At 33.8% G+C, this 14,739-nt stretch overlaps 1 protein-coding gene across 2 annotated transcripts; it reads right to left on the reverse strand.

Moving 5' to 3' along the window:
* Positions 1-3,733: 3,733 nt before the first annotated feature.
* Positions 3,734-10,923, reverse strand: LOC149165503 (uncharacterized). 2 transcript variants are annotated; one of them, XM_089431152.1, is made up of 5 exons: positions 10,768-10,923; positions 7,303-7,427; positions 4,486-4,572; positions 4,300-4,392; positions 3,734-4,127 (listed from the first exon to the last, which is right to left on the reverse strand). In XM_089431152.1, exons 1-5 carry the CDS (start codon positions 10,844-10,846, stop codon positions 3,930-3,932), a joined length of 582 nt encoding a protein of 193 aa, XP_089287278.1. In that variant the 5' UTR covers positions 10,847-10,923; the 3' UTR covers positions 3,734-3,929. The 2 variants fall into 2 exon arrangements, with proteins under 2 accessions (XP_089287278.1, XP_089287280.1); XM_089431154.1 differs by lacking the exon at positions 10,768-10,923 and adding an exon at positions 9,370-9,840.
* Positions 10,924-14,739: the final 3,816 nt, after the last annotated feature.

Raw genomic sequence — 14,739 nt, forward strand, 5'->3', positions numbered from 1 at the left:
TATATTTCCTTAAAAAGAAATCTGAAGTCTTTGATAGGTTTAAATAATTTAAGGCTCTGGTGGAAAACTAAACAAAGAAGAAGATAAAGGTGCTGAGGATAGATAATGGTGGAGAGTTTTGCAAGAAGGAATTTCAAGAATTCTATAAGAAGTGTGCTATAGCACAACAAAAGACTAGTCCATACACACCTAAGCAAAATAGAGTTGCATAAAGAATGAATAAGACATTGACGGAAAGGGCAAGGAGCATGCTCAATGGTGTCGGGATAAGACAAGAATTCTGGGCAGAGGCGGTGGAGACAACATGTTACCTGGTCAACATATCACCTTCATCAGCGTTGGAGGATAAGACTCCACAAGAGGTATGGACTGGTAAGAAACCCTCTCTTTCACATCTGAGGGTATTTGGATGTGATGCATATGTACATGTTCCAAATGAGAAAAGAACAAAGTTGGATAGTAAATCTGAAAAGTTCATCCTTATTGGGTATAAGGATGGTTTAAAAGGCTATAAGCTTTGGAACCCAGTAACAAGGAAGGTTGTGTACAACCGAGATGTCATGTTTAGAGAGGTGAAAGATGTTATTAAACATGAATTTCCATCAAAGGAACCTCAGAAGATAGAGTTTGAGCTTAAGGAGGAAGAATCATACTCTACAACAGAAGAGGAATCAGAAGATGAAGAGCCACAAAATCTGGTTGTGAGAAGATCAGTTTGAGAAATAAGGTAGCTAGAAAGTTATAGTCCATCTGCTTTCTGTTCAAACTTTTCTTTATCTATTACTGATGATGATCCCAGAACTGTGAAGGAAGCAGCAGATTCAGATGATGGCAAACTCTAGTAAGAGGCCATGGTTGATGAAATGACATATTTGCACAAAAATGAGGCTTGGGATCTGGTGGAGTTGCTAGCTGGAAGGAAACCCATTGGCAGATAATGGGTGTTCAAGAAGAAGACAAATGCAAAAGGAAAGCTGGAGAAATAAAAAGCTCAGCTGGTAGCAAAAGGTTATTCCCAAGTGTTGGAAATTGATTTTGGTGATATTTTTTCTCCTGTTGCCAAGGTATCTTCTATTGGATTACTTCTATCTATTGCTACTACTTTTGATTGAGGTAGAACAAATGGATGTGAAGACAACATTTCTTCACGAGGATCTGGAAGAGGAGATCTACATGAAGCAACCTGAAGGCTTTGCAGTGAAGGGTAAGAAAGAACTGGTATGAAAGTTAAAAAAGTCTCTATATGGGTTAAAACAGTCAACAAGGATGTGGTATCAGAAATTTGGTACATATATACGGGGAATTGGCTTCACCAGAAGCAAAGTAGATCACTGTGTGTATTTTAAATTAATTGGTGATCATGTTACTTATCTGGTCTTGTATGTGGATGATATGTTGCTGGCTAGAAATGACAAAGAAATTATCTAGGATTTGAAGACCCAATTGTCCTCCAAATTCGACATGAAATATGTTGGTGCTGTAAACTATATTTTGGGCATGGAAATTAAAAGAGATAGGGAAAAGAGGAAGCTCGGGTTAAACCAGAGGAACCATGTCGAGACAATATTGCAGAGTTTTAATATGTAGGATAGTAAACCAGTGAAGGTTCCCATTCCTATAGGTTGTAGAATTTCCCACTGTAGATGAACATATTATGCAATATACTAAAACAAAATACCATATCTAATTCTACAACAAACTTGTGGAAGCTTAATTGAATATGAACAAGATCAAATAGAACACATATAACTGAGAATTAGAAAGCAATCACACATGAACACAGAAGAATACATTGGGAAAAGCCTCAGCTAAAAACCCCGGTCTTTATAATATCATACAAGTGGTAATATGTCTGGATTACACAGAGATTTAACTCATAAGCTATCCAGCTCTTAGTACAATCCCTCTACTACTCATAGACAATTAAAGCACTACAACAAAACCAACGATTTGCACCAGATTTAGCGCCAGATTTTAGTGCATTTTTTTTGTAATTGTGATGAGCAACCTGGCGCTAAATCTGGCTCTATTGTACAATTTTTAAAGCGTCCTTTTTTGCACCTGATTTTGCATCCTTTTTCATGCTAGATTTTGCATCATTTTTTACACCGAACTATGCATCATTTTTTGCGTCAAATTTTGAACCAAGATTTGCATCTTATTTTATGACAGGTTTTGCTTCTAGTTTTGTGTCATTTTTTGCATCTATTTTTCATTCTCTTTTGCTTCCTATTTTGTGTCATTCTTTGCTTCCATTTTTGCACCATCATTTGCATCAAGTTTACACTGTATTTTGAATCCAATTTAACGTCTTTTTATGCAGCCATTTTGTGTCAGTTTTTGCATCTAGTCTTACGCCAGGTTTTGTATCTAGTCTTACACTAGTTTTTGCTTCTATTTCTGAACCAGCTTTGGTGCCTATCTTTGCACCATGTGTTGAATTTGATTTAGCACCAAATTTTGCATCCATTTTTGTGCCCATTTTTGCATCTTTTTTTGGACCATTTTTTACATCCACATTTACGTTTGATTTGTCTCCATTTTTCTCATCTCATTTTGCACCATATTTTGCGTCATTTGTTTCATCCAATTTTGCATCATTTTTAACATCATCTCTTGCATCTAATGTTACATCATTTTGAGCATCCAAATTTGCATTTATATTTGCATCTTATGTTGAGTCATGTGTTGTGTCCACCTTTGCATCTTATTTTGTGTCTAATGGTACATTCAATTTAGAGCCATTTTTTACGTCTACTTTTGTATTTGTTTTTGCACCAAGTTTTGCATCCAATTTTAAGCTATTTTATGCCCCTTTTTGCACCATTTTTTTGTGTCTACTTGTGTCCAATGTTGCACCATTATTTACACCGACTTTTTCATCCAATTATGCATTTTTTTGGTGTCTAGTTTTACATCGTTTTCACCATCCAAATTTGCATCTTTTTTTGCCTCATTTTGTGTCCACATTTGCATATAATTTTGTGTCTGAGTTCGAGCCTAAATTTGCATGTGATTAGGAATCATTTTTTACATCCAATATGGCATCCTTGGTTTCAACTTTTTTCAGCCCCATTTTGCATCTTGTTTTATGTCTTTTCTTACATATTTTTTTTTTCCTTTTTTGCACCCAAGTTTGCATCCCAAATTTACACCATTATTTGCATCATCATTTGGAATATTAATTTGTAACGTTTTTTTCTTCTTTTTAACGCTCAACTTTGCATCTTATTTTACATCTAGTTGTTGTATTTTTTGCATCTAATTTGGTGCCCATTTATGTGTCCTTGTTTTTGCCCAATTTGATATCCTTTTGTATGCCATGTTTTGTTCCCTTCTTTGTGTCAACTATTGCACAATTTTTCACTTCTAATTTAAAACACTTTGTATGTCAATTGTTTGCATTTTGTATTAATTCCTAGTTTAACATCCAATTTTACTTTCAATTTTGCATCCATGGTTACATCCGCATTTGACTTCTTATATAGAGTATATTTTTCTTTACATATATGACCCCCTTTATAGATTCATAGTGAAATATATGATAGTTTCTAAATATCATTAAAGCAGATATCACAATTCAAAATCATTTGTAAAGAAATTTAAGAGAAATTGACAACATCCATCCAAAAAAATAACAATGTGGCATTAACAATTTTCAAAACATGTATAAAATAGCAACATAATACTAATAAAATCAGTATTATTTTTAATCAAACAAGTAAAATTCAAATATGATTAACAAATCAAAATATTTCATGAATATCGTTATTCTATGATAAATTAACAACATACATAAATCAAACTCATCGTATGATTACAAAATCAAAATGTCTCATTGATATAGGGTAAATTCACAACACCCATCTAAACATAACAATGTCATTCTACACAATAATTTCTTCATAAAAAACAATGCATGTGCATGCCTAGCTACCACCACCAAGATCATCCTCATGATCATCTTGACCATCCTCATTACTCTGATCCACATCATCACCAACACCGCAACTATCATCATCATCTCCTCCTTCACCACCATCATCCTCATCCTCATCCTCATCATCTCCTGATATATGTTGAACATAATTTGGATCATCGTCTTGGCAATCATTACCTATAGCATTCTGACAAAAAAAATCAATATTACATGTTAGTATTAATTACATAACACAACGCATGTTTTTGTTATACAATGTTAACCATAAAATGAGGTAAGATATAATATCTAATAGTACTAAAAAATAAAATGAAAATATGGTTTAAAATTATATTGGAAATCCAACTAAGATTACATACCATAGAGTCCATCCAAACAACAAATTCAACCCATCTCTTTTGCTGCAGCACCTCCTTTTCCAAATGATTTGGAGGTCTTCCATATTTTAGTTCCTATCAATCAGTAAATAGGGAGAAATTAGATAACAATGACTTTCTTCTAGTACAAAATTTATTAAAAAAATATCACATGTTTAATATACTTACAAAGGTTGTTATCAGTGCTTTTAAACCTTTCTGGCCACTACGATGAGTGACTTTTGTCTTGGTTAACCTCACCTTGGATGCCTTGTCCTTAAACATAAACCAATTCAATTTATTTTCACACAAATACATGTCTAAGATACTTATAAGTATTAATACATTCTAAATAATGTTTAATGAAAAATTCAATACTTGAATGCTCTCATTGCCGACTTTTCTTTGTGCATCCAACTTCTCATATGATTTTACAAGTTCTTTCCATACTTTAAAAGGTATGTCAATAGGTCTTTGTTTCAATCTTTGATCTTGAGGCATTTTTTTAATTTTTCTTGTTTGGTTAAAAAATTTGGTTAAAAAAAACCGAACAAGTAATTCACATCAATGGCATGGGGACTCTATGGATATGTGTAAAAAAATGGCTATAAAGAAAACATCCAAAAAACATATGAGCTCTCCCTTTGATGGTCACTTGGGGCATATGGCTGGAAAGGAACAACTCCATTTTCGAAAATCAAGGACAATCCTTTCTCAAAGTCCTTCCTAATATTTGCTCCTTTATCCTATCCTTTTTTCCTTTATCCTATCCTTTTTTCCTTTATACTATTCTTTTTTCCTTTATCCTATCCTTGAGATGTTGTTTATGCATACATTCTTTCTCTATGCTCGGCTAAATGCAGTATTGGAGTTTATCTCCCTAGTAATCTCTTTAGCTAAATTTCTGCAGTCTGGGTCAGAGAGGAAATGGTTGTTGCTTAGTACATTTCAGTCTCAATGGCCATTATTCCCCATTAAGATAGTCTCCCACTAAACCTTGATTTGATCCCATATGCCAAATGGAAAAACAATAGTCATTGGTCCATTCATCCATATTATTTCCTAAACCTTTGTAATTCCTTTTGCTACAGCCATCCCTTCATGTCATCTTGGACTTCATTGTATAAGCTCTAGTAATCCTATTCTAGGGAAGCCCCCTTGAGGCAGAGGAAAGCCAACATAAACAGACTGAGAGCATCAAAATCAAACCACTAAAGACAATGAAATCAAAAGGGTAATGAAATCAAAAGGGTGGCAAGTACAGGATTTTTTTCTTCCAGTTCCTTGAAAGAATTTATGCAGAAAATTTAAGAAGTATCATGTCAATGACAGAACAAGTGAAGGACAAGAAGTTGCCAAAAAGGTTGTTCTGCTACCACCAAGACATGGCTGAATGTACGTTCAACAAAAAATTACAATAGTCCTGAAGAAGCTTAAAGAATATAAAGCAACAGATACTAGTAACTAGAAAACTTGAGGTTACTATAGAATAACAGCTGCTGCTCTAAATTGAATGAAGTGGCAGAGAAAATAGAATTGGATATCCTTTCATACAAAAAGTTTGTAGAAAGGTTGTAGGTGAAACAGAAGTTGAAACAAATATTACAATGAAGTATTTTCAATGATGTTAAAGGACGATTTTATATTTAAAAATTAAAATAATATAATACTATACCACTTGAAGTGACACAGAATCCCATATGCCAAATGGAAAAACAATAGTCATTGGTCCATTCATCCATCTTATTTCCTAAACCTTTGTAATTCCTTTTTCTACAGCCATCACTTCATTTCATCTTGGACTTCATTGTATAAGCTCTAGTAATCATATTCTAGGGAAGCCCCCTTGTGGCAGAAGAAAACCAGCATAAACAGACTGACAGCGTCAAAATCAAACTACTAAAGACAATGAAATCAAAAGGGTGGCAAGTACAGGATTTTTTCTTCCAGTTCCTTGAAAGAATTTATGAAGAAAATTTTAAGAAGTATCATGTCAATGACAGAACTAGTGAAGGACAAGAAGTTGCCAAAGAGGTTGTTCTGCTACCACCAAGACATGGCTGAATGTACGTTTAACAAAAATTACAATAGTGGTGCAGAAGCTTAAAGAATATAAAGCAACAGATACTAGTAACTAGAAAACTTGAGGTGACTACAGAATAACAGCTGCTGCTCTAAAATGAATGCAGTGGCAGAGAAAATAGAATTGGATATCCTTTCATACAAAAAGATATGTAGAAAGGTTGTAGGTGAAACAGAAGTTGAAACAAATATTACAATAAATTATTTTCAATGATGTTAGAGGACAATTTTATATTTAAAAATTAAAATAATATAATACTATACCACTTGAAGTGACGCAGAAGAATCCCATATGCCAAATGGAAAAACAATAGTCATTGGTCCATTCATCCATCTTATTTCCTAAACCTTTGTAATTCCTTTTGCTACAGCCATCCCTTCATTTCATCTTGGACTTCATTGTATAAGCTCTAGTAATCCTATTCTAGGGAAGCCCCCTTGTGGCAGAGGAAAACCAACATAAACCGACTGACAGCGTCAAAATCAAACCACTAAAGACAATGAAATCAAAAGAGTGGCAAGTACAGGATTTTTTCTTCCAGTTCCTTGAAAGAATTTAAGAAATATCATGTCAATGACAGAACTAGTGAAGGACAAGAAGTTGCCAAAGAGGTTGTTCTGCTACCACCAAGACATGGCTGAATGCACGTTTAACAAAAATTACAATAGTGCTAAAGAAGCTTAAAGAATATAAAGTAACAGATACTAGTAACTATAAAACTTAAGGTGACTATAGAATAACAGCTGCTGCTCTAAAATGAATGCAGTGGCAGAGAAAATAGAATTGGATATCCTTTCATACAAAAAGGTATGTAGAAAGGTTGTAGGTGAAACAGAAGTTGAAACAAATATTACAATGAATTATTTTCAATGATGTTAAAGGACGATTTTATATTTAAAAATTAAAATAATATAATACTATACCACTTGAAGTGACGCAGAAGAATTCCAGCCTCCACTGTAGATATAGAAAGCACTGTAGAAACAGATGCTATAGCTTCCTTTTGACGTTGAAGAATGTCTTCCTCGCTTAAAATAGTGTAGTTCGACTGCAAAGTAACAAAATTTAACAAAGTAATAATTTTCACATCACGTTAAAGAGAGAAATTAAAGCTCGATTTGCACAATTGTTCATTTCATATCTTCATAATACTTTAAGCCAACCCATACCTAGGCTAGCTAGCATTTTGAAAACAAATAAATAAACCCTTTCAAGGGGCCAACACAAGAATTATATTTTTCCTTCTAATTTTGGAAAAGATAAATAGATAAATATTTATTAAACCCATTACTTCTCATGGATAAGAAATATTAGGCATTGAAGACAATCATTTTTAAAAAATGACAACATATTTTCAATTATGAAATCAATTTAATAAGATAGATGGAAAACTTCCCCTCAAATGAAGGTATGCAGCAAAACTCCAACCATGGACAGCTCATTTAAAAATTCATCCCACAAAGTTGTTTCATTCAAGCTTCAAACAAATCTTTAAGTTCCTTTTTGAGTATAGTCAATGACCTTGGTGACCATTTAATTTTAGAGAAAATGAAAAAGATTTTAAATAAAAATAAATTGATTGGACTGCTATTTTATAAACTTAAATCCTCTCAGTTTTACACCGTGCAGAAACATTCCTATTTCAAAAACCCCACCTTTTTCAACTTTTTAGTTTCTCATCATTACATCCTCCCAAAAAAGCATGATCTCAGAATAAAGCATGATCTTAATCAAATCCTTCAGCTACTTGTTCATTAGTCATCCACCAGAATTTAAATTGTTCATCTTCTACACATTATTTTTGCATTGTGTGAAGCAAATCAATAGATGCATTGTAAGGTTGGCTAACACAATGTCCTTTTATTCATTTAGCAACCAGTTAACTTTAGCCTTTAGGGAAAGGAAAAAATTTTAAAGAAAAATAATTGATTGAACTGCCATTTAATAAAACTCAAACCCTCTAAGCTTTACTCCAATTCAGGTGCAATGTACAGAGCAGGTACAGAAATCTTCTCAGCATTGCCCTGATAAACTGATGCAATAAATTTCAAGGTAATCCAAGCAAATATTTTAGTACCATGCATATTTGGTGCTTGAAATCAATACGCTTGGGGAAAGCAACTAATGTTGGATAGGTTTAAAAACCAGCCTTTACAATAACGTATTAATTGGTTGACAAGGCATTTTAAGCCAAAGAGATGGTTGACAAAGCATTTTAAGCCAGTGAACATAATTGCTTGTGAGGGAGAAGAAAGGATTGAGAGGTATGAAGTTACAGGAAAATGGAGAGCTAGAGTGACTATGGCAGGATTTAGTGTATATCATCTCAGTGCTAATGTTAAGGACACGGTTAAATCTTTGCTCTGTTAATCATATTGCAATAGCTATAAGACTAAGGAAGAAGGAGGAGCTATGTATTTACTATTTTGGATGGTTGGACAAAATTCTCATTGCAACATCTGCTTGGCATTGAGAGGCAACGACTATAAGAATGTTCTTGTACAAGAATTTGTTATAATTTATCAATACCATTGTTGAAACTGCATGTGACTTTCGTGTGTGTCAGGGAAGAGTTCAGAAACCTGACACAATAACTTATTATAGGGGTAAAAGATGAAACTAATTTAAGGAAACAATGGTTTTTACCTGTCCTGTTCAACCAGGGATAAGATAGTTATTCGTTTGTATTTTGCTTCCTTATCCAGGTAGACAGGAAAATGCTAAGGCTTGCTAAAATCAATGATATGCCTGCCTACACAGTGGGTAATTGGATAGAGATAGTTACTATTTAACTTTCAGGAACTTATACTTCACTAGCTAAAAAGTTTTGGATTTTTTTTTCTTATGACCTTGAGTATAGAGTCTCATAATCAACTAGAAGAAAAATCAAGTCTATCTTTCAATTGCTTGAACCAGGACTATATCATGGATATTGCAGCAATAAAAGAAATAATTCCAGTCTATAGAAAGGTAGCATAGTAATAACATACTTGAGTTTTCGGGGTGCTTCAAACAATCTCGTCCTAAAGATAGGATTCCAGGTTGTTTGCAGATTTTAATTGGTGACATTGGCTCTAATTTTGGAAATTTGTTGGCTCTGCTGCAGGTATCATTTTGCCCCAAATCTTCGCCAAGCCTTTTTCATGGACTCACTAAAAGACTCTCATTTTCTGCATCATTCATATGAGTAAACCTTCGACCCAGCACTGGTTTTCAATACAAACTTTCAAAGAGAGAAACTGGCAGTTTGGAGCAGGTTACAAGACCTCCTTCTATAATGAACAGAGATGACCCCGGAATGTGGCAAAAGTTCTCCCCTTCAGCCGGTGCTAAAGAAAACAAAGAGCTTCTCTCTGAAATCTCTAACGGCGTGCTTGGATGGCCTAATCTGACCAAAACTACAAAAATGTACCATGAGTTTTCCTCTACATTGTTATATTGTGAAGGATAGTGTTTCCCTCAATTACTAACCGTTCCAATAGCCCCTGCTTCCTTATCCATTAGTTTTGACTTCTCCAGACACTAAAGAGCATTAACAATTCTATTCCATTACACAAAGATGAGCTGGAAGGGAAAACCCTTCGGAGCACAGTATTTCATGTTGAGGTATCAAATTCTTGGTTCCATGGAAATAGAAACTGCATGAAGATATCTACGAACCACTTGAACATCAAAAATGTTCAGTCTCAAAACTCTGAAGTAAATTTGTAAAGAATGTAGCATTAGCTTTCTTGGCTTAGTGAAATCCCTAATTTTCTATCCTATTTGCCTGTCTTAAAAATCTCACGAAAACCTGTAAAGATTGTGCCATTGTGTACGCTTAGCCTCTAAAAGCCCTAGCTTTCTATCTTCTTTTGTGTAATTTGAATAGAACACCATAAAATACTAGAATTATCAATTCCCCTTCTCCAAAACTTTTAAATGTGCGGAACTGAGACAGAAATCATTCAATCAAACCACTCGAAATGCATCTGAATGATGATCCATTAACTTAAAGAACTTCTTCCCAAACTCTGCCATTTTTAAACAAAATTTTGAGCACAACCTTGTCTAGTCCATTTATAGAGAGCGTTAGTTTATGAAATCTTTCCTGTAAGCCAAAATAGAATCAAAATTTTCCGTTGAAAGCTCAGAATAACTGAACCAGAAATAGCCCTTGTGAAATTTGCTACTTAAAACATTGTTTTGAGCACGGCCTCTTTCTTCAGATTTATTTTAGATAATACGGTAGCTTATTTAATGAAATATTTCCAGAAAGTTGAAATATGGCAAATTTTTCCAATCAAGAACTCTAAATAATTTCATTAGGACAAGGCGTAGAAGATTCATGACGGCGACAAGAAAATAATGGCGCTTTGCAATTTTAGCACTCTCTTGCAGAAAAATACCTTTTCTGAAATCGTTTTGACCACGAAGAAACGCAGATGAACTGTTGGAAGTCGTGCAGAGAGAGATCTGGTGGCTCATGGATCGATTCTGGGGCAATGTTTATGCGATTGCAAACCATGATTGTTCATATGCGAGCTACTGAGCTCGTTGAGAGGGATACGTGCAATGGCGCCAAACTACCAAGAGGATTTGAATTTAAAGGCGGGATAGAATATCTACCGTCCGATCATGTCATCGACGGCCATATATTTGTGTTTCAGTAAAACTGATTTTCAAAGAATTTGAAATATTATACATTTTATAGAATTTGAAATATTATACATTCTATTATTTAAGCTGAATAATAGTTTTACTTTGGAAAAATAATTGGGCACATCAAATAAAATATTGATGCGACGGACATAGAACTCCGAAACAATAATGCACCCTTCTCTTACTCCAAAACAATAATGCACCCTTCTCTAGCTGATGTGTCAATGCTTTCTTTGAAGTGGAACTTAAAGAATTAAGTAATTATTCATTATTAAATTGGGATTTTATATAAATTAATTGATTATTTATTAATGTTAATTTCATTTTATAATTTTATAGTAATTTTTAATAGATTTTTGTTAAAGATAATTATTTGAGCTATTATTGTATCAAGATTTTTGTTGTGTCTTTTATTATTATATTTTAATCCACTTTAAACATGCTCAAAATATGTTTTCATCTTCATTTGTGGAGATTATCTACTTGCATATTCAAAAAGTTTTGATGTAGTTTTTGCCTTGAAAAATGATTATTGTGATTGTAATGGTGAGAAATTATTCTATAAACAGTGTTAAGTGTTATTTAGAATAAATGAGAAATTCTTTTTGAATATATAAGACTAATCTTTGAGAGAATAGATATATATTCCCTAATTATCACATAAACAAGGGGTTAATCTTGCATTTAGTGCTTTATCTCTGTAGAGTTTCGCTAAACAAAGGGAATACCTCCTCCTGCGTGACTTCGATTGTCCCTCCCTCTTACAGGATTGCAAAGCATTAAGAATTGAATCTTCTTTATTTTAAAGATGTAGTCTTGTCGAATATACCAAAAACATAGTAGGATTCTTTCATTATTGACAAAACCAAGCACATGTGCAAGGGAAGTATTCATCTATGGATGGTTAACAAGTTCATTAATAACTACAAGCAAACGCTTCAAACTATGTATTTAATGATCTCTAGTCATCATCTAAAGAGTTCAAGAATCAAATCAATTCCAACCTAAGTTCTAAGTATATGGTAAACCTCTACTCTAGAGGTTCTATTATTGTAAAATTTCACAACTATGGAAGTTGTGGCAAGGTCTCAAAGGAGGGACTTTCTTTTTGGGGCAAAACTAACCTTTTTTCAAAAGATAGTTTCTATAATTGAATCCATCTTCAATATCAATTTCTTCAACCCCACTCTGGATTTGAATATTGAATCCCCCCTACTTATTTTGGGATGAGATGATCTTTCAAAAGCCAACATAAATATATTGGGGACTTACAACAATATACAAACTAAGCAAGGAAGGGTATACACACATGTGTTAGAATTTGAATTGAAGTTGACTTGAGCAAAGGTATAACAATGCATATTTAATTAAATATTGGTGATTTTAACAACCACGTCCATTAGATTAAAATAATGATACTTTATGTGTATCTATATGCAAAGACAAAATACTTGAAAGGCACCTTCCCAACAACAAAGGTCATTATAAGAAAAATGGAAAAATAACAAGTTGATGGGTGGTATGATTGAATGAAGAATCAAAGAGCAAGAAAGAAGAGACATCCAAGTTTAGTCCTAATAAAAGATTTTATGGCCCCTTCCAAGGAGTGCGTTATTAAGAGGGACACAAACATGATCATGGAGTCTGTGCTAAAGTCTTATGGGAGAAATAGGAAACATGTGAATGAGATATTATGGATTTCAAAAGAGAAATCATGTTATTCAATCCAATAGAAGCAAGGGGATTGGTGCTACTTGAGACTCCATAAGCTCTAAATCAATTGGTGAAAGCAAGAAGTCTAAAAGATAAATGCAAAGAAAGGAATATCCATCTATGTACAAATCTACAATAAATAAATTCAAAATTATACAGCGTTTCCATATAGACAATGTTAGGTCCCTATAACACTAGTGATTCCCCCATTACTAGTGTCATTGTGGCCCTTACTGTTATTGTTGTGCCCTTATTGTCCCCATATTGTTATTATTGTGCCCCATAGAAGCCCACTATTGTTATTTTTGTGCCCTTATATTATTATTGTTATGTTGACTTTGATTATATTGTGACCCCTTAGACTCCTATATATAGAAATGAGGCTTTGTCATTTGTATCATCCAATAATTGTTCTTTTGTGTAATGTAAAGGAGGTTGCCCCCTCGAAGAGGCTGATTTCTAAGTTGTTGATCTATCTTTTCTATCTTATTGTGAGTTGGTTTCATAACAGACAACCTAGGTTCGAACCCTAAAAAGTGTAGGGTCTTTGTGAGTGTTTGTGAGGGAATGTGTTTGACATCACATAATTGGATTCCCTTCATCATCAAAGAGACATGTGTCCCAAAAGTCAATTTGGTTTAAGTGGATGTTAATATGATACATTGTATATTTTCTGAGGGTAGTAGCACAATTGGAAAAAAGCATGTTGGCAAGCCCTTGTGTATCCAAGTGATCGAAAGTTCAATCCCCCAGACATATCTCACCAATTGAACTTAAAAAAAATATGATACATTGTATATTGCAAAGCCATTAAGTTAAGTAATGACCTTGGCTAACCCAAATATTTAATTAGAATTTAAGCTCAGACACAACATTAGAAATGAAACCTTCACTCTAGATCTAAGGATATAGGGGTCAACATTGGATATTGGATACAAGACAAGGTGATCAAATGTATCTCTTGGACTAGCATTTTTTACAAAGGAATACAAATTTTAATGCTTATATTAACATGTATGTATAATATAATAATGAAATAGTCACTCTTTAGTTCATGGATAAAAGTGTTGGTGTGGAAGGAAATCTCGAGGGATGTGTCACTATAGTCATAAAAATTGCATTTATTGTGGCACATGGAGAACTTATTAATTGGGTGTAGCTTTAAAAATGGATAGGAGTGTTATCCTCCCCACCTAACTGCAATTCCTACAAATGACATATTTAGTGATTAATGAGTATATTGTTGTAAGAATTTTGAACCCTGTGTTAAGAAATCCCTATGCAATCCAATTTAACTTAGGTACCATCCTCAAAATGAGGAGAAGTCATTTGTGGGTTTCCTTAGAATGTGTATTTCAAGGAAGAATGTGTACTTTGTCGATATGTTGAAAGGTTTTACGGTCTTTGTGTTTTAGTGTACCATGTCATGTTTGGCATTGAGCGTTGGGTGTGTTGGAAGCCAAATCTTGGTAAACTCAAATACACTTGTCCTAAGGAGGGAGTTGGGGTTTTAAGGTTCTCTGGTTGTAAAAGCTTTCAAAGTCAATGTTTTTCATCCTCTTCTTGCATATTGCAGCCTCAAGGCCATTCGATGAGTTGGTGGTCATGCTTAAGGTTTTCATCCTATTCTTGCATTGTGCTTAAGGTTGATTGGTACCTTGTTCCATGAATTATGATTAACTTTGGGTCCTCTTTCAGTAGACACCTCCTAGCCACAGTATTAAAGGCAACATATTGGTTTCCTTTACTAATTTTATCTTGTAATAAATTTAGATGTAATGGTTGTCACATGCGTTCATATACAACTACCTCATAACAAAGCTAACACAAGCACTTCTACCCATGCCTACATCACATCACAGAGGAGGAATAAATCAATATTATTCAATATCCCGCATTCGAGTATCCCTCCTTTGAGGATTCAATCCAAAATTTATGGAGATCAGGTCATCCATTTACAATAACTAGCTTTGCCATATAGCATGTTCATATTCCTATTGTCATGG

This window comes from Pinus tabuliformis, chromosome 5_1 (assembly GCF_031772625.1).
Source record: "Pinus tabuliformis cultivar Carrire ecotype Pingquan chromosome 5_1, CPIR1, whole genome shotgun sequence".
Classification (NCBI taxonomy): domain Eukaryota; kingdom Viridiplantae; phylum Streptophyta; class Pinopsida; order Pinales; family Pinaceae; genus Pinus; species Pinus tabuliformis.